The sequence below is a fragment of the Halyomorpha halys genome, unplaced genomic scaffold (genome assembly GCF_000696795.3).
Source record: "Halyomorpha halys isolate HHAL.00 unplaced genomic scaffold, Hhal_1.1 Scaffold326.1, whole genome shotgun sequence".
Taxonomy (NCBI): domain Eukaryota; kingdom Metazoa; phylum Arthropoda; class Insecta; order Hemiptera; family Pentatomidae; genus Halyomorpha; species Halyomorpha halys.
This window is the reverse complement of record NW_027106117.1, coordinates 275,444-299,559: the sequence shown is the minus strand read 5'-3', so window position 1 is coordinate 299,559 and position 24,116 is coordinate 275,444. Positions and strand designations below refer to the sequence as shown.

The 24,116-nt window shown below is 33.2% G+C and overlaps 2 protein-coding genes across 14 annotated transcripts in view; one reads left to right on the top strand and one right to left on the bottom strand.

Annotated features, from left to right (window-relative positions):
* Rme-8 (receptor mediated endocytosis 8) overlaps positions 1 to 4,330 on the bottom strand; it is a gene marked incomplete in the record, with an annotated part of 123,616 nt that extends 119,286 nt beyond the window's left edge. The window contains 2 exon segments of the mRNA XM_067053672.1: positions 1,602 to 1,683; positions 4,181 to 4,330. Coding sequence (XP_066909773.1) covers positions 1,602 to 1,660 — 59 coding nt within the window.
* A 6,464-nt stretch (positions 4,331 to 10,794) lies between these two features.
* Positions 10,795 to 24,116, top strand: part of LOC106681312 (lysine-specific demethylase 7B) — a 49,264-nt gene continuing 35,942 nt past the window's right edge. Inside the window, exons 1-5 of one of the 13 annotated variants that reach the window (XM_067053665.1) lie at positions 10,796 to 10,983; positions 11,354 to 11,429; positions 12,441 to 12,516; positions 21,850 to 21,939; positions 22,429 to 22,463. Coding sequence is in view for 3 of the 13 variants with exons in the window: in XM_067053666.1 (XP_066909767.1) it covers positions 12,504 to 12,516 (13 nt within the window). In the remaining 10 variants the exon portion in view is untranslated. Of the gene's footprint in view, positions 10,984 to 11,353; positions 11,430 to 12,440; positions 12,517 to 21,849; positions 21,940 to 22,428; positions 22,464 to 24,116 lie in introns of all 13 variants that reach the window. The other 12 variants (XM_014421562.3, XM_067053668.1, XM_024363483.2 and 9 more) reach the window with 12 other exon arrangements.

Here is a 24,116-nt window from a genome sequence, read left to right as displayed (position 1 = left end):
TACCGCCATCTTGGTTTTGTTTTTAATCACGAAGTTATTATAGACAATGAAAATTGGTTAGCTTGCTTTTTGGATAAACAAAACAAATTAACAATCTAAAAATGATACATAAAATAAAACATATTATAAACCCTTTATACATCAAAATATATTATTTACTCAAAAAGAGTATATTACAATATATGTATAAAAGTTAACAGAGTATAGATCATAGAAACAAACAAAAATTTTGTTACTTATAGATAATGCAACCATATGTTTCCTAAATAAACTAATTCTATGATTTTTCTCATTCAAATCTTGTGTCATTACTCTGCCAACTCCCCTTTATTTTCATGATGTTATTCAGTTTAATCATAAGTTATATACAACTATATATACAGCTACAATGTAGTAATGTGGATGGCGCACAATAGGCCTGATAGGCTGCAGTGCTTATTTCCAGTAAAAAATAATAATTCCTACTCACTAAAAAACCACCTCCCAATTCTTCTTGACCAACCTAAGGAACTGCTGTCAAGCATTACTTCAAAGGACAGAAGGACTATCTACATACATTTTCTTGTACATCTTATATAAGCTAAGCCATTGCCTGGCCTCTTCTTTCTCTCTCTTTTGCTCGGAGCCTTCTGCAGATTTGCACTGCATAATTTGCTACAGCACTCCAATTCTCCTGCCTAGTCATCATCAAAGTGACTAAGTTTTCCCGAACTGATTTTTTGCCAAGTTTCCAATCTAGCTCTTCTTTTTCTTGAGTGAATGAATGTTCCTCTGTTTCATTCACAAATTCAGCACAATCATCTGTCCTCCAGTTAGAAGGACAGCAGATTGAATGAGATAATAATCCACCTCCTGTGTTTCCAGGATATCCATGTTGATATCATATCAACAACGGTGGGTCCATCTTGCAGAAGATGAGGCATTCCAATGTCTTGATGCATTCCAACTCAGGATGGAGAAGGGAAGGTGAGTCAAGAGATAGCCTATTACAGGTAGTTGACACACAGCAACTCTCCCTCCATGATATAAAGCCAAATGGTGGTCCCGCAGAGGGTGGGAAAGGTGTAGGAAGGTGGTTTTAGATGGTAAAAATCTTAGTACATAGATAGGTACGGGGCATGCATGCATGCACGCACTCACACACACTTCTATCTTTAAGAAATATTTATGTAACATCTAGAGAGTATCATAGAGAAATGCTTTATTTCCAAACAATGCCACAAATTCATTGACGTCACTATATACACTTGTTTTCTCTATTCATTTTAACTATTTTCACATTACTATTATCATTAGTGACTTATACAATTGTTTTTGCTTTTTTGGTAATTTTAACATCTCAAATGCATTTTCATTATTCTTTTCCAATCAATTCTTCACAATTTCATAAAATAATGAAATTTTTATATAAAATAACAAATTAAGAAAAACAATTAATTAAATTAAAAGTTTTAAGTTCATACATAGAAAAACTTAAATAGGTACATGAAAAAAATATGAGGTATAAACTAAAATAAACAAGTATATTATACCATAAGATTAAATTAATATTTGGCTGAGGCAAGCACATAAGGGAAAAAAAAAAGACACAAAAGACTTACTTCCCCTTCCATATTGAATGTTTTGTAACAAAGTAACAAATGATGTCTTGGTTATCCATAGTAGATAATTTTACTGAAAAACCTGAAAAAAAAAGACTTATGAATAAAGGAATAACGAAACAAAAGCAATAAAAACTAAATTCCTAAACACAAATTTCTTGATCAATACAATTCCTAATCAAATATACTTTCAACTTATAAATATAATTTATTTTCTGCTATTCAGGTTACTTCAGACTGTTAATATATTCATTAAATTTATGTATATTAGCAAAGAAGCTATCATTATCCAGTACCATTCATCTCTATTTAACCATTTTAGAATAAATTATTAATAAGAGGTCGGATTCCAAGATAAATCAGCGCATAGGTAAAGCAGCAAATGAATACCACCAATCCATAACATAATAATCAGCAAAATGGAAGTGGAATTGACAACAAAGATGAAGATGTATAAACAAGTCTTTATACCTATGCTTACCTACACAGCTAAATGTTGGCCTGGTTTAAAGTAATTTGAAAGCCGTATACAAGCCACAGAAACGAAATCCTTGGGTGAAGCTGTTGGTAAAACTATATTTGACCGAATGAGAAATAAAAGAATAAGAGAAGAAACAGGGCAGGAACTGATATCAGAAAAGAATTGATATGGTTAGGCCATGTTCAAAGGATGCCGTTCAGTAGACTCCCAAAAAGTATTTGCGAAGCAAATATTGAGGGAAACCAACCAGGCACATGTTGGAGGAATAAGTGGGAGAATCTCATATTGGATCAGGAAAGAAACAGAGGAATCACTATAGGTGAAGTCAAGAAGTTAGCAATGGATCCAGGGTGACACCGTAAGGTATTTGGGAGGGTTAAAGTCGAATAAATTATTATAACACATTGCCACAACATTCAATCAGAATTTTATTAATTTGTTATACAAATTATTAATACAAAATCCTACCTTTAATTTTTTTCTCTATATTTGAATAAACCACTGAATTTATCATTCTATTCCATTTCAATTTCTATCATAGAATTCATTTATCTTTTTATTTAAAATAAAATCCAAACTAAGTATTAAAATTTGGAAGCATATTTATTTTCTCAATTTTTTTTTATTGGTAGATAAAATTAACCTTTACTTTAAATTAATGAAAAGCCCAATGTGAAGACAATCTAAGGATTTATATCATGACCTCTCAGAACTTACAGATTCTGCCCCTCTCTCAAATGAATATGAAGGATGTTGCGGCTTTGACCCTAATAATTAATGTTGTCATAAAATAAAATGGATATAATGAAGGTGAGATACAAAATTAAAATGATAATTGGATCAATTTATGTTCCCCACAACTTGCATCCTCCTAATCAATGTTTAGTAACTCTTTCACTTTGTCTGAGAAAGATTTACCACATTGTGTATGAGTACATATCCATCTACAATGTTGGAGTGAGTCGTGAAGTGTTACCAGAACTACTACTGTTCTATATACAAAACTTGAGTAAATCTGGGAAAATGATTAAAATGGGTTTATCATTTTTTTTTTTTCAATATTGATATACGATTATATTAAATAACTATGTATACTTTAAAAAACACACGGACACCATTGCTACATTAAAACACAGATGAATATTATTACCTTTCTGTGTTTCAATGAACTTCTAATGAAAATTTAAGAAATAGGAAGAGATCGCTTATAGTTTTCAAAAATAAGATTAGTTGCACTAGTAAAATTCGTAGAAGCCAAGTTCATTCGATGGGTACATTAGTAGCAGAGCAAACATTGCATTTTTTAATACAAAACACCAACTTTATGAAAAATAAATATAAGAACACGGTCAGGGTCGCGGTCAAAAAAAGAACAAATAGTTTATAACTATTTTAATCTCCGACGTTTCAGACATCTTTGAACAGCCCTGATGAAGCCCTGCAAAGTGGGGCGAAACGTCAGAGATTTAAATAGTTATAAGCTATTTGTTCTTTTTTTGACCACAATCCTGACGATCTTCTTATATTTAAATTTTTACGATCAACTATATACATACTTAAGAAAAATAGGATGATAAACAAACAGATGTATATATAAACAGAAATACATGACTCTGTTGTATACTTGAATCCACACAAAACATATGTTCAATTTCTGAAGGAATAATTAATAAATAATCAATTTTCTAATAAAATTAGGGAGATATAAAGCGTGTAAGATTATAAGTAAATAGTCAAAGTGATTTGATTCTGAGTGAAAGAAGTTGACTTTAGCAATTTGGCTGTATCCAGTATCCCTCCTCTTTGCAGCAGAGGGTCTAAATTGAATAAAGTATTGACAAAATAAATTGTCATTAAAAAAAAATATTAATCAAGCTATTTTATTGCCAGTTTGGCACTTTGTAAAGTTTGGACTGTAGCAACATCTACTGCAAAATCACTATTTAGCTAAACCATTCCATAGAATCTAAGATAAATCATTAACAAAAAACTAAATAATAAAAAGTATCAATTTATTATATTCTAATAGTCACAAAAATATTCAATAAATTTACTCAGTGCAGTTGTCAGTAAAGAAAAAAAATAACAGCAACAATACCTTCATATTAAAAACTATTCCAACCCCATACTTTGTTTTGTAAGCATTATGCACCCATTCAAGGCATTATAGAAGTAAAAACCATAAATACAACCACAATATAAAGCAATTGTTATCTATCAATAATATCAGCACAACTTAAAGAGGTTATATATAGGTTACAAAGGCGCACTTTATAATCGATATTACCATAGAGGTAAACAAGTGTTCAAATGAACAAGGATGTAGACCAAATGGAGAAATATCAAATATTGTGTATAAAACAACTCCAAAACAGGGAATGAATAAATTACAAATGAAATTTTTCTTATGTATTATAATACTATAGGTTCTGAAAATAAAGGACATTTCATAAGTATTACTGAACAAAACAAAATCCAACTGAGAGCACTTCACTGACGCAGAATGCTACAAGTTAGTATAGGACCAACCCCCAAAGAAAACGATCTGTTGGAGGCAGAGATGGGCAAAAATTAGTATAGTTGAAACTAATTGCTGAAATTGCCAATGATATGACCCTTATTCATAAACATCGTATCCATGACAATTTTAGCTATTAGTTTCAACTATAGCCAATTTTTGCCCATCTCTGGTTAGGGGGTTTGTTTTGTTGTGAAAATTTTGATATTTCAGCCACTGGAGTTTGTTTCATCGGGTAGAACTGTTTTATACTATACAAGGCGTCATTAAAATCAACTCTAACACATCTCACTGCCAATTGAATGATCTAATTAAAAAATGTCATAGAAAAAAAATTTTAGGGCCGCTTCTTTGGTTTCACTAAGCACAATCGCTTTTTAAATGTTATCCACATTAGAGTGCTATTAATGGGTAGTTGGTATACACGCCTGTAACACTCCATTTTAATTAAGATTAAATTTACTCAATGAATTATATAATATACAGTTGTAAATTTCAATAAAGATATTTTTTTTAAAAATATTATCCTATACGTACGCCTGACGCATGGCGTTTGCTGACAACACTGACTTTTTAATACTCTCATTTATGGTCATGAGTTATGAAAAACCTCGCAAAACGCAATTTTCAACGTGAACGTTTTCGAAATTGAATGAGTCATACCAAAACTTGGAATGCAACCGCGCTCTGACTCTTCCCATACTATGTCTTCTGATAGGAGAAATTCCGGCGTCTTCTTGCATGTCAGCAAAGGCAGTCCGAGAGCTTGTGTATCTCCAAACCTATCCTGGTCACCACTCAGAAGAAAATCTCTGAGTAGATCAAGATTTCACCAGTGACAGCACTTCTCCGCACGGAAAGTCCCCTTAAATCGATCTGTTTTTTCAGTTGTTGGGAATTCCTCGAAGTCAGGGGATTTTGTTCGTCATAACCGTGACATGTCCAGGCATCGTAGCCCTTGTACTGAAGCACTTATGGGCACTGAACGTGCATCCAATAACTTTGCGCCAGAACGCCTGTTACTGAACTCCGATAGCCAGTATACGTTCATTACTGCTGAGCTCATCATGTGGAACCAACACAGCCTTTTGAAGAAAGGATCGTAGTTTGAGAGGCATTCACGTTGACAACGTCAAGGGCTAGATTAAACGCAGGATTCGGTCCATGACAATTACACGAACTTCAGCGTAGGCGCTCTGGTATTCTAACGGAACAATCCTGACATGTTTCAACACCCGGTTCCTTCGAAGTTGGTCTAAGCGTTGTCCCATCATGTCTTGACCGATTCTTCCCGTGGAATTCCTGATTCTATTGACTCGTCAGCGTTGACCTCTATACCAGCCTAATTACTTTTGCTCCCACCAAAGCTTTTAGGGCTTCAGTTGGTGAGTTTGGGCGGCAGAATTTGTTCTCAATTTGGACCAAAAGAATTTTTTTTCTATCACTACTTGAGCCGGCACGTTAGAGATGACCTAAATCTCAGGTATTTTCATTCTCGCTCAACCTATTTTTGTTCCTTTAAGTGTTGGATACCGAATTCTCAATCACCAAAATGATTGCCTGTCGGATTTATTTTCTATTAGAAATGCTGGAGCCTTCACTTTTTTCATTTTGGTAACGGCAGACCACGTCTTTCCCATATCTTAGCACCTCTCTAATTAATAAATTTGGCTGAGCCAAATTTAGGTGAGAGGTATTTCGAATTTACAGATCCGAATTTTATAGGATTTATTTTGGTTTATTCAAATTTGGGGTCAAGCGTCTCATTTTTTAATGCCCCTTAGTAATGGTTATCAAAAAGCCTGAAAAAACGCCACGTCAGTAAGCCTACCTTAGACTAACCCCGTTGTGGCACTCAAGCCCGTATCTGACTGTGCCTACGATCACGACTGAAACAGTGACTAGCTGGCTAACCTCTGACCGAGAGAGGTGAAAGATCGAGGGAGGAAATACATGGTCTTTACCATTTCACTCACTAATACTTCACTCAAACTGGACGAGACTTACTGTACCCTCTGTCCTTTAGTCAGGACCTACAGCGAATATCTGTAGGGTTGGCTACCACCTTCAACTGTAAGCGAATACCTTACAGAAGGAGTATCCGTTCCTGCAAGGACCTACAGCGAAAACGTGTAGGAATTGCCATCCCTCTTACGACTGTAAGCGTGTAATTTACGGAGTAAAGTTTTCATCCAGCCAGGATTTGCGGCGAATACCCGTAAAACTCGCCTATCATCCTGGCCATTCACCATTTATCCAGCTTACCTTACCTATTGAACATACATTGTCGAGGCCTTCTGATGAATAATACCTCACCTCTTAAATTGGTACCAGGATTTATTATACATAGTTACTTCGGCAGTAGTCATAAAGTATGCAGCTTTAGCAATTGTGGGTGTTGAATAGACTTTCTTGACAATAGTATATTGTTTATAAGTATAAGCATGATATTGCTTGTGTTGAGAATGAATTAAAGACGAGGCAACATACCTAATGCGAGAGTTCTCGCAGTGGTAAACTAGTAGTTTATAATTCCTGATTTAGAGAATCCCCTTTGAAGGAATATTTCCGTATCACTATAATTGATATATTTTTTTTATTCCTTATTTTCTCATATTTATCACACATATATCGAATAGTCCACTGATTATATTTGGGATAAAATAAAAGGACATCCAATTGCTGAAAATATTTATTTTAATCTTGTTCATTCAGTAACACGCTTAACACTACCAATCTCTTGAAGTTGTGGTTTATAAAATCATAATGACAACCGTAACTAAGTTAAATTTCATGAAATAAGTGCTAAATTTTCATAGGAAAGATAACTTTCAATCCAGAAACATTAATATAAGACAACGGAAACATAAGGATGATAAATAATGAATTTGTTCATGAATAAAGATTATGAATTTCTTAGAAGCCAATTAGGTTAAGGAATACATTTTGACTAATTAAACTTTAACGTCGGGTGATTAAAGACTTAGATAATTGTCATGTTATAAGCAGTTTTATTCACCCATAGAAAGTACAAAACTATCAAACAATATTATTATCCTGGAAGATTGTTGATTGACCGTGTTTATTAATGAATGGAATATGGTCCGGATGCGGTCAAAAAAACTCAAATAGTAAATGGGTATACTATTTTTATTGAGCCAACGTTTCGCCCCACGTTGCACGTTTTTAGCCCTGACGAAGCCCTGCAACGTGGGGCGAAACGTTGTCTCAATAAAAATAGTATATCCATTTACTATTTGAGTTTTTTGACCGCATCTGGACTAGGGATGCGACATCGATAAAAAACATCATTGTCTTAAAACATCGATGTTCAATACTAAAACATCGATGTTAAAAAACCATCGATGTTTATCAACATCGATGTTTTTTTTTAACCATTTCTGTAACATAAAGACTACAAAAAACATCGATGTTCTAAAATCTCGTTGGTTACAATACATTACTCAAAATACATCGATGTTTTTGAACAACTATTTCAGAAACATAAGGTCTGTTCCAACGATTCCGCGTCCTACGGCCTGTAAGAAGTGGTTTTTGAAACTAAGAATCCGACATCGACTTCAAAAAACATCGATGTTTTTAAAATATCGTTACTTACAATGCATTACCCAAAAACATCGATGTTTTTGAACAACTATTTCAGAAACATAAGGTCTGTTCCAACGATCATGTATTCTACGCCCTGTCAGAAGTGTTTTTTAACAAAGAATCCGACATCGACTAAAAAAAAACATCGATGTTTTAAAAATATCGTTGCTTACAATACATTACCGAAAAAACATCGATGTTTTTTAAAATATCGTTGCTTACAATACATTACCGAAAAAACATCGATGTTTTTAATATATCGTTGCTTACAATACATTACCCAAAATACATCGATGTTTTTGAACAACTATTTCAGAACCATGAGGTCTGTTCAACGATCCCGCGTCCTACGGCCTGTAAGAAGTGGTTTTTGCAACTAAGAATCCGAAATCGACTACAAAAAACATCGATGTTCTAAAATCTCGTTGGTTACAACACATTACTCAAAATACATCGATGTTTTTGAACAACTATTTCAGAAACATAAGGTATGTTCCAACGATCCCGCGTCCTACGGCCTGTAAGAAGTGGTTTTTGAACCTAAGAATCCGACATCGACTACAAAAAACATCGATGTTTTTAAAATATCGTTACTTACAATGCATTACCCAAAAACATCAATGTTTTTTTAGTCGTCGTCGGATTCTTTGTTTCAAAAAGCACTTCTTACAGGCCGTTGGACGCGGGATCGTTGGAACAGACCTTATGTTTCTTAAATAGTTGTTCAAAAACATCGATGTATTTTGAGTAATGTATTTTAAGTAACGATATTTTAAAACATCGATGTTTTTTGTAGTTGATATAGGATTCTTAGTTTCAAAAACCACTTCTGACAGGCCTTAGAATATGGGATCGTTGGAACAGACCTTATGTTTCTGTAATAGTTGTTCAAAAACATTGATGTATTCTGGATAATGTATTGTAAGCAACATTATTTTAATATTGAACATTGATATTTCAAAACATCGATGTTTTTTTATCAATGTTGCATTCTTTTTTGCAAAAACCACTTCCGACTGGCCGGACTATACGTCGTCGTTGGAATAGACCTTATGTTTCTGAAGTAGTTGCTCAAAAACATCGATGTTTTTTCGGTAATGTATTGTAAGAAACGATATTTTAAAAACATCGATGTTTTTTTTCAGTAGATGTCGGATTATTTGTTTAAAAAAACACTTCTGACAGGCCTTAGGACGCGGGATCGTTGGAACAGACCTTATGTCAATCAAATGGATGTTCAAAAACATCGATGTTTTTTCGGTAATGTATTGTGAGAAACGATATTTTAAAAACATCGATGTTTTTTTCAGTAGATGTCGGATTCTTTGTTTAAAAAAACACTTCTGACAGGCCTTAGGACGCGGGATCGTTGGAAAAGACCTTATGTCAATCAAATGGATGTTCAAAAACATCGATGTTTTTTGGGTAATGCATTGTAAGTAACGATATTTTAAAACATCGATTTTTTTCGGTAATGTATTGTAAGCAACGATATTTTAAAAACATCGATGTTTTTTTTAGACGATGTCGGATTCTTTGTTTAAAAAAACACTTCTAACAGGGCGTAGAATGCGTGATCGTTGGAACAGACCTTATGTTATTTAAATTGATGTTCAAAAACATCAATGTTTTTTGGGTAATATATTGTAAGTAACGATATTTTAAAACATCGATGGTTTTTGTAGTTTATATAGGATTCTTAGTTTCAAAAACCACTTCTGACAGGGCGTAGAATGCGTGATCGTTGGAACAGACCTTATGTTTCTGTAATAGTTGTTCAAAAACATCGATGTATTTTTGGCAAAGATTTGTATGCAATGGTATTTTAATATTGAGCAAAGATATTCTAAAACATCGTTGTTTTTCTATTCGTAATTTATCTCTATCTAACGACATAGCATGAAGGTTGGAGGTACTTTATTATTCGACCACATTGTTGATAGGAATCTATTTATACTGTAAATTTTTGGTTTTCATTTAGTTACTTTTGGGAAAAAAAATGAAAAATTGGGACAAAACAACGATGTTTTCAAAACATCGACATCGATGTCGCATCCCTAACCTGGACCATATTTCATTCAATATTACTATCCCAACTAACTCAGTATTATTATTATTATCCCAACTAACTCAGGGCCGCCCATAGCTCAGTGGTTAAGACACAGTCTTACCAATTTGATGTCTATTGGCGGTGCCTGTTCGAATCTGGCCTTGGGGCGATGACTTTTTTCATTGAGTGGTGGTCCCACAAAATGAAGAACTTTGACCCCCAACCATGGTTAGGCAGTATAGAACTCCGATGTGAGTCTTGGCCGAAAAAAAAAACTCAGTATTCCAAGCATGTAATGCTTAAACTTATGCCAATAAAACTTTGAATATGATAGCGACCACTTATATTAGTTTTGTACCTAGTAATTAAATGGTATCATTAATATAATGAGCCTACTATTGGTTGTGGGAACTTCAAAAAATGAAGTTTCATAAGTCATGCTAATTTGAAGTTAACTTGATGTCTTCCAACGTGATACACATACTTGTTTGAGTTAAAAAAAAAAAAAAAATGTGAAAATTCAAATTTAGAAATGAAGAATATTTTGCATGATAAATATTGAAGTATTGATTACGTTTTTAACAAAAAAACGACTGATCCAAAATCGAATCGAACTATCAACTAAAGGTTGGCGGTTCCGGGTTTGTAACCGTTCACTTTCTTCCCATCGTAGAGTAGTAGTTATGTTTGTTAAAATTGTTCTCAGAGTTTAATTTTGAGTAAGGTATTCTCTTTATGTTTTGTTATTACTATGTAAAATTTCCTGTGATCTTGTTATTCAAATATCCTCTGCATTTTTCCTTTTCTTGTCTGCCTTTTATTAAATGTATTTAGGGATTCTGAGATATCTCCAATCAAAGTTTTTCTAAACTTTCAGAATGTGTTAGATGTGTTTATTTGGTGAATAAGTTGACTTTCTTTTTTATTTGCATTATTTGATTAATTGTGGTGGATAACATAACTTTGACTGTACATTGTATGTATTTAATTATCTTAAGCTTGTGGGATTCAGAAATTGAATATTTCAATTTTAAATAAAACAAAAATTTCCATTGTATAACTTACGGATTCTTTTTAATTATTATTTTGATCAGGTCTTTACTGATGTAGTTAACTTGTGCGGTGTGAAGCTGAGCAATAATACTGAAATTCATTTTGGCTTGTGTCATTGTAAGTATGGATAACATATTTTATCTGTTATCTGTTTGGTATTAGAAGACATAACTTTCTGATTCTTATGCATTTACATTTCAGTTTTTAAAGCAGATCGGTTGTAAAATTGTAATTCCTTTTTCTAAGCAATGTCGTGTCCTGTTTTTGTTAAGATTGTACTGATATTTTTCTTTATTTATTGTACTTAAATGTTAACTGGTCTGTTTTCTTTTTTCTTGTACAGATGTCAGAGTCAAATTAATTTTAAATTGTCGGTACGAGTAAATATATCATCAGTCCGAAACCAAAGTGGCATATTCACAAATTTTGCTTTTTTTTTTTTTTTTTTTTTTTTTTACATTATATTTTATTCAGTTTGCGATGAAAAAAAACCTTAATGAAAGTGCAACATTAATTAAGTATTCCAAATCATCAATTGATTTATATCCAATTTGAAATTAGCTTCTTAATCTTTTTCTATAATTCAAACACAACGTCCTCTTAAATTTCTAAATAGGCCACTTTTGCTTTAGATTCACAATCTAACTTGTATCATCTAGTTCATAATGTTATTGCCAAGTTTTATTTCAAAATTAATAACATTTATACAGAATGAATTGTGTTTAGTTCTTCGGTTACTAGTTCGGTTCTTTACTAAAACTAGGAGTATCAACTACAAGTCAATAATATAGACTTATGTATTTAATAAAAATTATATATATTTTTTTTAACATTCGATTTTTTGTAGTTTTAATATTTTAAAAAGGGATTTGATTTTGTCACTGTTGCTTTGTTAATATTTATATAATTACTAGAGGGACTGGGGCTTACATAGAGTTATTAGTAAATCTAAATCTATATTTTGCTTCTTATTTTTTTTTTGCTTTTTGTTTGTTTATCTTTGAATCTTAATAGACCATTCATTCGATAAAATATACCATCTACCATTTATACCTTTTGATTTTTATGTGGATGTTGCGCATGTTTTCTTGTTATTTATTTTAATATTTGTTTCTTTTATATGCGCAGGAACCTAGAAGCCATATTGGATTCACATTTCTCCGCTAACGAAGTTGTTTAGTATTTTACTAAATGGATTACAAATGTAAGTTAATTATTAGTAAACTTATTTTTTATTCTACATTAATATAATTAAAATGGAATAATTTTCTCTGAACTTTGATTTCTGGATTGGTTTGCCAAAACAAAATATTTATTTAAGAATTCGACTACTAAGTATATATAATTTCTCACTCTAGATAAAGCCTTTTTATAACTTATTGAAATGGATTAATAATGATTAACAGCTTAACATTGTTGCAATGTTTAAATTACCAATACCCAGCTCAAAACATTGTTATTACAAATTTTAATAACCTATGCAGTATTAAACTGGTTTGTTTATTTGGATTAAGATTATGTTAATGTTAATAAAATGAAGGTGTAATTTCTAATATCTTATATAAGTATTAAAAGTGAAAGCACATTATTAATTAATGTAAACTACTCAGAAGTTTTTTTAATTTTTTTTTCTTTTACATTAATATTCCTAAGTATTTTTATTACTTATTAAATTAATCAAAAGTATTTTTTAATTCAAAATAAACATCGGTCAATGTCAACATTGTTAAAAATAATCCATAAGAGTTTTACTTTTTTGTTAGTATTCCCTGTTTCCTTTTAGCTTAATGCTAGTTTATTTATTTTACTTTTTTATCTTTCATGGTTCGAGACAGGATTTTTGTCTCTGGTTGTATGACCTTTTATTTTATACAAGGGTAAGTCAATTATTATCCGCAATATAGTTATAAAATTTTATTGTAATCAAATAGGTAACTTATAAGTACATAATTTTTTGAAATAGTCCCCTTGCTTTTCAACACACTTCATCCATCATTGTACAAGCTTCATGATGCCCTCATAAAAGAATGTTTTGGTTGAGCTACGAGCCAGGAATGCACCGCTTCTTTCCTTGCTTCATCCGAGGTAAATCAACAGCACCTAAATGCCTCCTTGAGTGTACTAAACAAGTGAGTGTACTTCAAAATTGAGTTTCTGGAGTGTTTCAGCAGTATGCGGATGGCGTTTGCTTCGAATTGCAGGTTTTAGCTTGGCAGTAAGCATCTCACTGTAATGTACACTGTTTATTGTTGTGCCCCTTTCCTCATAATGTTCCAGTACTGGACCTTGTTAGTCCTGAAAAAGCGTAAGCATCAGTTTTCCTGCTGACGGTTGGGTGTTGAAATTTTTCTTGCTCGGCGAATTTGAATATTTCCATTTCATACTCTGCTGGTTACTCTCTGGTTCGTAATGATGGATCCATGTTTCGTTACCAGTAAATATCCTGTCTAAGACGTCCCATATGTTATCATAGTGATCGAAATGTATTTGCCAGGTGTCCAAGCGCGTTTTTTTATGCAACTGTGGGAGTTGTTTTGGGACCCATCTTGCACAAACTTAATGATACCCAAGTCTGTTGTGGATGATTTCGTTGGCGGAACCGTTACTATTGTGCAGATGATATGCTACTTTGTCAATAGTTACTCGTCTATCTAAGAGCACCATTTCACGTGAACGCTCAATATTTTCTTCATTTGTGGTGGTAAACAGTCGTCCGGCTCCTTCATCGTACGTAACACTTGTGTAACCATTTTTGTGGTCCAAAACACTGTTCCCGTACTGTACCGAAATTCTTCGATGAATTTCGGCCTCTGATACGTCTTCCGACCACTAAAAACAGATCACTGAACTTTGCTCTTTTTTGGTGCAAATATAAAGCGGAGCAGCCATGATTAACAGCATTACAGTGATAATGAAACTTACCTATAAGCTTGAAACTTAAGTAGACATAACAAAGCATGCATCATCAGCGCAAAACGACAGCGCTGCCAACATAAACAAAAATTTAACTAAATCGCAGATAAATTTTGATATTTTATGAAATTTTATTAGATATAGTCAGTATACGAACCAGAGAGTATGGAATGGAAATATTCAAATTCGCCGAGCAAGAAAAATTTCAACACCCAACCGTCAGCAGGAAAACTGATGCTTATGGTTTTTCAGGACTAACAAGGTCCAGTACTGGAACATTATGAGGAAAGGGGCACAACAATAAACAGTGTACATTACAGTGAGATGCTTACTGCCAAGCTAAAACCTGCAATTCGAAGCAAACGCCATCTGCATACTGCTGAAACACTCCAGAAACTCAATTTTGAAGTACACTCACTTGTTTAGTACACTCAAGGAGGCATTTAGGTGCTGTCGATTTACCTCGGATGAAGCAATGAAAGAAGCGGTGTATGGTGGGTTCTGGGAAAAGCTGCAGAGTTTTGGAAAGAACATCATCCCCCGGTGCCCCATGTGCGGAGTTCCTGAAATAGCAGAACATGTAGTTGTAGATTGCTCCGCCTTGGAAGGACACCAAGCCAGGCTGTCGAGAAACACCGTGATGGATAAAGAGAATTATCCCTTCTTCAGGGATTTCATTTACGGGTGGGTGGAAGGAGGTGGTGGGCCAGGAGGAAGCTGACCCAGACTGAGACTAGGAGGGCTGGACCAGGCTGGCAAACTGCAGGCACCCGGACGGATGCAGTGGACAAGGTGCAGCCCCATCACTAAGACGTTCAATACTCTGGGCTGCACCACAGTTAAAATTGTTCCCAATAATTAAAAGGACCCCTCCTAAAGTTATAATCATAATAATAAATTTTAAAAAATAAATAAAAATTGTTGATTTTTGGGAGCAGTGGCATGCGCAAACCCCTGCGCACTTCACCATTGCTGCCGCACCCCGTATCCCAGAAATAGCTAGGTAGGGAGATAAAAGAAAAAAGAAAAGTAGGTTGGAAAGGTACGATGAATAGTTGAAGGTAATATGCTAGTTCTACTAGATAAGTTTTGTCGGGAGCGTCAGAGAGGAGGTTAGTGTTGAAGTCACCAGCAATAATTATATTGTTATATTGAGGAACATAGGTGAGTAGAGAGGATTCAAAGGTTTCATCGAATTTTACATGAGGAGGGCGATAGACAACGGTGTGTAGAGGAGGCCGAGAATATTTCTGTGAATAGGTATTCTAGGTGTGGGGTTTCAGGAGTAGGGGATTTGAAGAGGGTTTCGAGTCTCAGACTGTCGTGAACGTACAGATTGACCCCTCCACCTGTTCGGCCTGTCCGATCATGACGATTGAGTGTGAAATTAGGGATAGTTATTGTAGAAGAAGAAATGCTTGGTTTGAGTCAGGTTTCAGATACAGTAATCATGTGATAGGAGTTATTAAGGAACTAATAGAGAAATCCATCAAAATGTGCAGGGAGTGATTGTGAGTTAACGTGGCAGGTTAGGAGGATATTAGTCATATAGGAAAAAGGGGTTATATGCAGTGAAGTGAAATGGAGAAGGTCTGGGAGTTGGAATGGGGGAAAGGGTACATTTAATATTTTTCATTTGAAATTAATGAGAAAAAGAATAAAATAATGATGAAAATTGAATTAGAAGAATCTGTGGTTATGTATAAAATAAAAATTTGATTGTCTAAATATAAGAAAAATATAAAGTTATAGTCTATAGAGGAAGAAAATGTCCATAGAATAGAAACAATGTTAATATCAATTTTAGGAAAATAAGAAAATGAAGAAATATTACTTTCACTAAACAAAATAAAATATGCGATGACTGAAAATAAAAAATCTACTGATAATTCATTATATCATAAAGAAAGAAAAATATGCTGAGCGAAAAAATTATAAATTAAGTACAATGTTAAATTAATTTGAGAAAAATATAGAAATAATAAATAAAATAAATACTTGAATACAGTGATAATTTACTTGGTGTTAGAAATAAAATTAATGCTACTTAGAAGGATAAATAGAAAATAAGATGATAAAAATAGATATAGATGTAAAAATGGTCATGGTTGGTTATGAAATCTGTTATTAGTTTTTCATTAGTTTCGTCTTGCCTTTTGGCTCTTTCCTCCATAGTCTTGAGTCTCTCGGAGTTTTCAAATATTACTTTTCCTTGTGTGTTCATAACATTTTTTATATCTTTTAAGTCGTCTGTGATTTTCCCAATTTCATTGAGTGTAGTCATTATATTTTCTTCCATGCTTCTGCTGGGTGTGGCACTTCTATTGTCTAGTCCCTGACTTAGCCAAACTCTAACATGAGGGACAATTCCAGATCTGTTTCTTATTTTGCAAGATTTTGACGTAAGGAGTATTACAACATTTATTATGGTATAAATGTTTAATCATCAGAAAACAGCTTTATCCACTAGTATTGTCTGTTCACTGTAATTACTATAAACCTTTCTGTCTTGGAGAATAGCCTTGTAGCTTTTAACTATTCGACTAATCCTTCTTTGTCTTTGGAGACTTTGATAAGTTGGTTGTAGAATTATCCATGCAAAGACTTGCTTTTTCATTCTGCCAGTCGTTCTTTTTCTGACACTATTGTAAATTCATCAACTTTGCTTCGGTTAAGTGTGGTTAGACCATTTCCATAATTGCGATTGACTGATAAACACTTCTGGTTTTAAAAGAAAATATTGACAGGGCTAATTCCTGCTTGCGGCACGGTTCGTCAATATTTAGTAGTCCATGTCCCCCCCTCCCTCTTTCATAGATACGAAGGTAGTCTGAAAAATTTCCGACCACAGCGTGAAGGTGGCATGGTTTATGTAACAGTTGTTTGAGTGAGTTGATGTGAGTGTTTTTGTGAAAATGGACAAAATGGAGTATCGAGCTGTCACTAAATATTTGTTTTTGAAAGGCAATACGCCTACACAAATCAAAGATGAGTTCTGAGATGGATTCTGTGTATGGGGACTCTGCCCTATCATTTATTATAGTGAAATTTTGGGTTGCTGAATTTAAACGTGGGTGTAAGAGCTTGGGATTCGATGAATGTTTGGGACGTCAAAAAACTACTACTACATCATCGCCAAAGTTCACCAGATGGTGCTGGACGACCGCTGAATTAAAGTGAGAGCGATAGGAGAGGTTATGAACTTGTCAAAAGAACGTGTTTGTTACATATTAAATCAACATTTAGATATGAGAAAGCTATACAATATGTGAAAGCTGTATATTGGGTGCCGCATTTGCTCATGTTAGGCCAAAAATGTGTTCGAATGAACATTTCCAATGCTCTGTTGGCACAATTTAGGCTCAATAAATCCGAGTTTTGGCAACGATTAATTACTGTAGATAAAACTTGGATACACCATTATACGTCCGAAACAAAAATACAGTCCTAGCAGTGGACTGCAAAGGGAGAACTGGCTCCAAAAAAAGCAAAAACTGTTTTCTCGGCTGGGAAAGTGATGGCGACTGTTTTTTGGGATAGTCATGGAGTTGCTTGGACCGCTTGACCATCTGCCAAGCGACTTCTTTTTGTTCCCTCATCTAAAAATTGCGCTCTGAGGACAGAAATTTTCCTCATATGAAGAGGCATCACCTTCGTGAACAATTGTTTTGCAGGGAAAAATGCCAAGTACTTTTTGGACGGGTTACAGAAATGGAAGCTTCTCTGGGAGAAGTGTGTAGAGTTACAAGGAAACTATGTTGAAAAATAAAAAATCAGAAAAAATGTCTTATATTTTTGGTAGGTTGGAAACTTTTCAAATCACCCTCGTAAATACAATCTAGCTATGGAGGATATTGGATGGTGATCTTACTCTTGTCTAAGTGTCGTTCTCACAAGACAATCGATCTATTTCCTATATACTGGTGCTTGACCACTGCAGTATATCAAAGCTGTAACTCAATGCAGGTGTGACCCGCATGTTGATGGCCTTGATTTTCTGCTTCTTCAGTACTTTTCACAACCTCATTCTGAATATTGTTATTATCTCTTGTTTCATGTCATTTCGAGCAATTTATTATGTCTAAATGACTTGCTAATATCACCTGTAAGGATGATAAAATTTCCATCATACTTTGTAAATGTTTGTTTTTGTATATATTAGGTCAGTCCTAAAGTTCTTAGTCTTTAGAAATTTTTAAATAGTGTAAATAAAACCTAATTTAACATTTTAATCAATGATATATTTTCCTCTTCTATCTACAATTTCTCGCCATCTTATAGGTAGCTTTTTAATTCCATTGTTGTTAAATGACTCTGATTTTGATGCAAAAAAAACTTGGAAGTTCATTCTGTACATTCTGTTTAAAACTTAATTTTTTTCCTAGTAAAAAATTATATAAGGCCCGAAATAAGTGAAAATCACTTTGGGTAATATTTGGGTAGTAAGCAGGATATGGCAAAAGCTCCCAATTCAATTCACTACTTTTTTGCAGCATTGTTTGAGCCATTTGAGGTCTAGTGTTAATCATGATGAAACTACACTTTCTTGATATTCGCCAATTTTGGGCCTTTTTTAATCAATTGTTTTTAAATTTTTTAAACTCTTTTTGGGCAGTGATAACACTGATTGGATGTTAACCATATACGCTATTGATTTTTATCGCTCTAGATCTTGCAGATTGCCGCACTAAAATAAAAAATATTGCATAGCACCTTAGTATTGATGATCAATATCAATTTTATAAATGTTTAGGAAAGTAATATGTTTCTGATATTTACAAAAATCAGTGACAAACTGACTATTACATTAGTCAAGCTACAAGTTTCGACAGGTTCTAAATCTTATCGGTCTAGTTGTGAGTCATAGCTAATCACATGCATGAATGAAGTTATTACAACTGACCTGAAAGTTTGAGATCATCCATGTACCAGTTGTGGCTGATTATGGTTGCATTTTTCTTGGTATTGAGTTTTTAGCCCACCTTGTTTCTTCGAAATATCCTATTTAATGGGAATAGTTCAATACAAAACCATTGTGGGCTAATATAATCCCCTTGGTGTATACATCTCATAATTTTAATTTGGTTATGAGCATGGGTCTCTCTAATTTTGGATGTAGTCATCCAGCCTGATATCAAATTAGAGAGTAGTCTGCTTACTTTAGTTTGGACCTTATAAATATCCATTGGTTTGGGTAGCTAACTGTTTGGTACAGAATCTAATACCTTATAACGAATCCATAACATTAAAGTTATTGCTGGGTTTTCAACACAGCAGTGCATAGTCTATTACTAAGAGTTCTTTGCAAGCCCTTACTTCCATCATGTCATTCACCGTTTATTACAGTACCTCAAGCATCTCAGAAGTATTCTCAAAACTTAGTGTTTCTTTATCCATCCAAGAGGCATTCTTGTTGTGGTTAGTAGACTTTTCCCATACAGTCTTCCAGTAGGTTTCAATTTCATCAGGGTAATTGCTTGTTGATTTCATCTTTTGGCCAAGGTTTCTATAAAACTGGTATTAAATCTGTTTGAGTAACCGATTCTGTTGCTTGTGCAAAGCTGTCTCAGTATATCTACTCAATCGGTTTGCATTAACTGCTAGCCATTGTTTCAGGTTATCCAGAAGTAACTTCAGCCTATCAATGAATTCAGATTACATTACTGTACCCAAGTGTTCTACAATAATCTCATCTATTTTCTTTTATTTTTTTTCTTGGATCTTAAATTTGGTGGAATATACATGTAGTTTGAAATGATGCCAATTTTTTCATATAAGGTGTTAATTTTTTGTTGAAGCCTTTTTTTTCCATTTTGGTGTTTCCCTACAACCTGTTAGAGTTTTGTTTTTACTACTATCCTCTATTTTCATCCCGAGCTCTAATAAACTGTTTTGGCAGTGATATGTAGCCAATATGAAGTATGTTCAAGTCCATTTATTAGGCCTAAATGTTCTTGAAATACATTACTCATCGTGTTTGTTAATTTCAGTGTGGTCTTATTATATGGCACTCATGGTAAAGGGGATCATTCCCAAATCAGTATCTTATCAAGTAGAATATGCTCAGTCAAAACTGATTGACTTAATCTGTTTTTAAGGTCCATGTCATCATCCTTTTATTCATCTCTAATATCTTTGCTGACTGATTAACTGACTTAAGTCGGGAGCTCTGGATCCATTCTTTTATTAAGTGTTCTATGAGAAAGCTTGGCATCATTTTCAGTGGCCTGTGAGCTTCCTCCTTAATAATTTAATAATCTTAGAGGTCAGTGGAAGTTAGAGACTTTCTTGATAAAATTACTCGAACCTGACACTCAGTCTGTGTGTGCTTATATTTATATCTGGAAAGGACTCATCTCTCTCTTTTCTTCTTTATTAAATTTTTGTTAAATTTCTGCAATAATTAGTTCATGATCTGACCCAATGATTGCTTTGATTTGATTTTGGTTTTGTGAATCTGGTTATTTCACATATATTTTTGAATACTCTTAAGTACTATGTTTAAAATTTTTGATTACTAGTTTTTTCGAGATAGCAAAGTTATTAATTACTTCTATTCCAGTGTCATTACTATATTAGTGCAAACTTTCTTTACTGATTGTTAAATAATATACTTCTTTTCTTCCAACCTTTGTGTTCGCATCTCGTAGTTTATCATAAACCTCCTCCACTTTATCATAGAATTTGCATTTAATGTCTCCATTGCTTTTTTCAGTTATAAAATGAGTGTTTATCTGCACAATTTTATACTAATGTTCCTGAAATATTGCCACTGACATCCTATCACTGAAAAACTTGATATCCTTCAACATGGGGAGCAATCTACTCCATATTAGAAACCCAGTTCCTAAAAAATAATTACTGCACCCTCCGTACCAGATAGTGTGCTTTCCATCCTTTAACTATCCCTCCCCTGCAGCGCCATGATATCTAAATTGTATCCCTTAACCTCGTTTGTGACTGACTTTAACCTGCCAGAAAAATTTAAATTTCTTACATTTCGTGTCTACACTTAAATCTTTAATTTTCAACTTGTGTCTTGAATCCTCTGAACCAGTCCCCACCTGGAAACCCAAATGGGGGGGAGGACTATTTTACCTCCGGATAATAATTTTACCTAAGGTGGTTCCATGACTGTAGTATTTTATGAAATAAAAATATGTGAGTAGGGTGTTCATTCCTATGACACACCCTCCAGTAAACCTGGGAGGCTGCTCTTATTGTTGGTCAGCTAATCCATGGGACTTAGCCTGGAGAAACTTCCAAGGAATTTCCACCAATCATCCTCACATCAACCACTTATGGGACACCCCTCTACACTGTAATGGGCCCATGCGAGATGGATGATACTTATACAAATGCTAGAACAACACTCTACAGAGATTCCTATGTCGTAAGTGGGACATCTTCGATGGGCTGGGTATATATTTAGAAAGACCCAAGCCCAGATTTCTTCAAGAATCTGTAATTAATGAGTCTATGGCATGAGAAGGTGGGAAATCTTTCCCCTATTTTATTTAATAATAACATATTCTATATTTACAATATAGAATATGTCATTAGATAGTGACTTGTACAGAAAAAAGTAAAAGACTGGGATATGCTGATGCTTTGTTACTGTTAGGTGAAGATGTGAGAACTATTAAATTCAATGGAAAATTGATGAAAGACAGTGAGAAGAATTTAGTTTCAATCTAAATAAGAATAAATTCAGGTAAGACATAAGGTCTCCAATCACATAAGGATTAAACAATATATGGTTAGAAATGTTGCCAATTACAGTTACACATAACTAGTATTATGTTCAAATATATACCTGTGAACGAATTCCTAAAAAGTTCATTTGTGTTGAACTGGTTGGTAAACATTTGAGAGTTAGTTTTAAATGGTATCAATACTCTAATGATTGTTCATATATCTTAATTAATAATTACATTAATTTGTCACTAACTACTTTATAAATTACCTTTAAAGTTATTCTTATATAAATTGTAAGTTAAGAAGTTTTATTAGTAATGGTGAACTTTTAACCTTTTTTGATTTTAAAGGGTTCTTTTAGTAACTTGACATTAAAATAGTTTCTGTGACTGTACAGTTCCACTGAATAAATAAATGATTTTTTTTTTTTAATTTACTTTTTAATAGGTTAAATAATATTTTGTTATATATCTTCATTTTATTAATTGGTTGATTTTACTTGTAGATGAACACGGAAGGTGACTGTGTAACTAAGAATTGGTAGGTTGTAATTTGTACTAAGTGGTTTGATTTTTGTGATCTATATTTTTGTTACTGTCTTTTGTGTGGATGCTGTTGGTGGTGGCCAACTAATTTGATTTTCCCCAATATTTTTTTGTATGCCTTCAGTTCATCTCTTTTTTATTCCATTCTTCTGCTTCATAATATTTAAAATTTTCATGTAGGTGTTGGCTGTTAGACTTCTATTTTCCATATTCATTTATTAGTATTAAAAAATCTTTAGAAAACAAATAAATAACTATTAAACCATCAATTTGTTTTTGTTTTGGTGGCTTCTCCTCTCCTTTAGAGTAAAATAATTCTGTACATTTATTGTGTATTAATAATGCCGAACCCCGCTTATCTGTCCTAGTTGGGATTAAGACATTGTTGGTTAATTCAGAACGTTTCAAAGAAAATAACTAATACTAACTTAACCCATAGTTTGCATTATTCCCTTGGTCACCAACTCCAAGTTATCTCATAGTCAAGTGTTATTCCCTATGACACTGAGTTATCTCGGCTCAGAATAATGTTTTTTTGTTCTAAATAGAGAAGTCCCTAAAATCAAGTTAAAGACATATTAGTTTTTACTAATAAATTATTATGAAAAATTAAAGTCTAGTCACTGTCATCTCCTGGCATGGTTGAAAATACCTATAAAACTTGAAAATATTTATATTTAAACTTTTTTCATCATTTTTCTTTTGTCATTAAGCAATCCTAGCATGTTATTAATGGTGAGTGTCTCTTTCTTCAGCTATTTATAGAAAATTGAAACAGTTTTATGTTGATGATTCTCTTGTTAAAATGAATTCATGTTTGAAAGAATAATAAAACTACGGTGGATCCTTGATGTACCATGGGTCAAGGGAAAATGAAACTTTTTAAATTTTTAGAGGGACATAACCATGCTATTATGGGGCAGAGATGGGCCAAAATTAGCTATAGTTGAAATATCGTATCCATGGTAATTTTAGCTATTAGTTTCAGCTATAGCTAATTTTTGCCCAACAGTGTTGTGGGAGTAGTAAATTACAGTTGAATGAAAGAACAATACGCATAAGTTTTTAATAAAAGATGCTTTGAATTAAATATATTATACATCAATTAGAACCAAAAATATTCTTTAATCAATGTATACTACAATAGCTATTGCTTCTCAAAAAGTTCAGTTATTTTAAGTTTCTTTATGCCCTTTGCTTCTCCTTCTTAATTATTGATTTAATCAAAAATATTTACAGCAAATTTATCTCCAATAAAATAAAATGGATGCGATTAAATGAGATGTCGATTAAGCCCTTGGTTGGCAGTAGATGTTGTAGATCCAATATTTTAAAATAATTTCTAATTTTAAGACTATTCTCAGTTTGGACCCAGAACTAGACTCACTTTGCATCTAAATGTGTGTAATGATGATCAACTGTTATCACAGCAAGATTTTTTTTCTCAGAATATCAGTAGTTTCAACTTATATTTTTCTTTAATTTCTTGGAGTAAAGGAAAGCCTAAAAAAATATTCCAGTTTGCTTTTAATTTAGTAAAGAAAAGGCTAAGACTGTTTCAGTTTTATAGTCGTGATTTTTTAGAAAATCAATGAAAAACAATTCATAACATGTTCCATATATATCTATTCACTTGTATTCCATATAT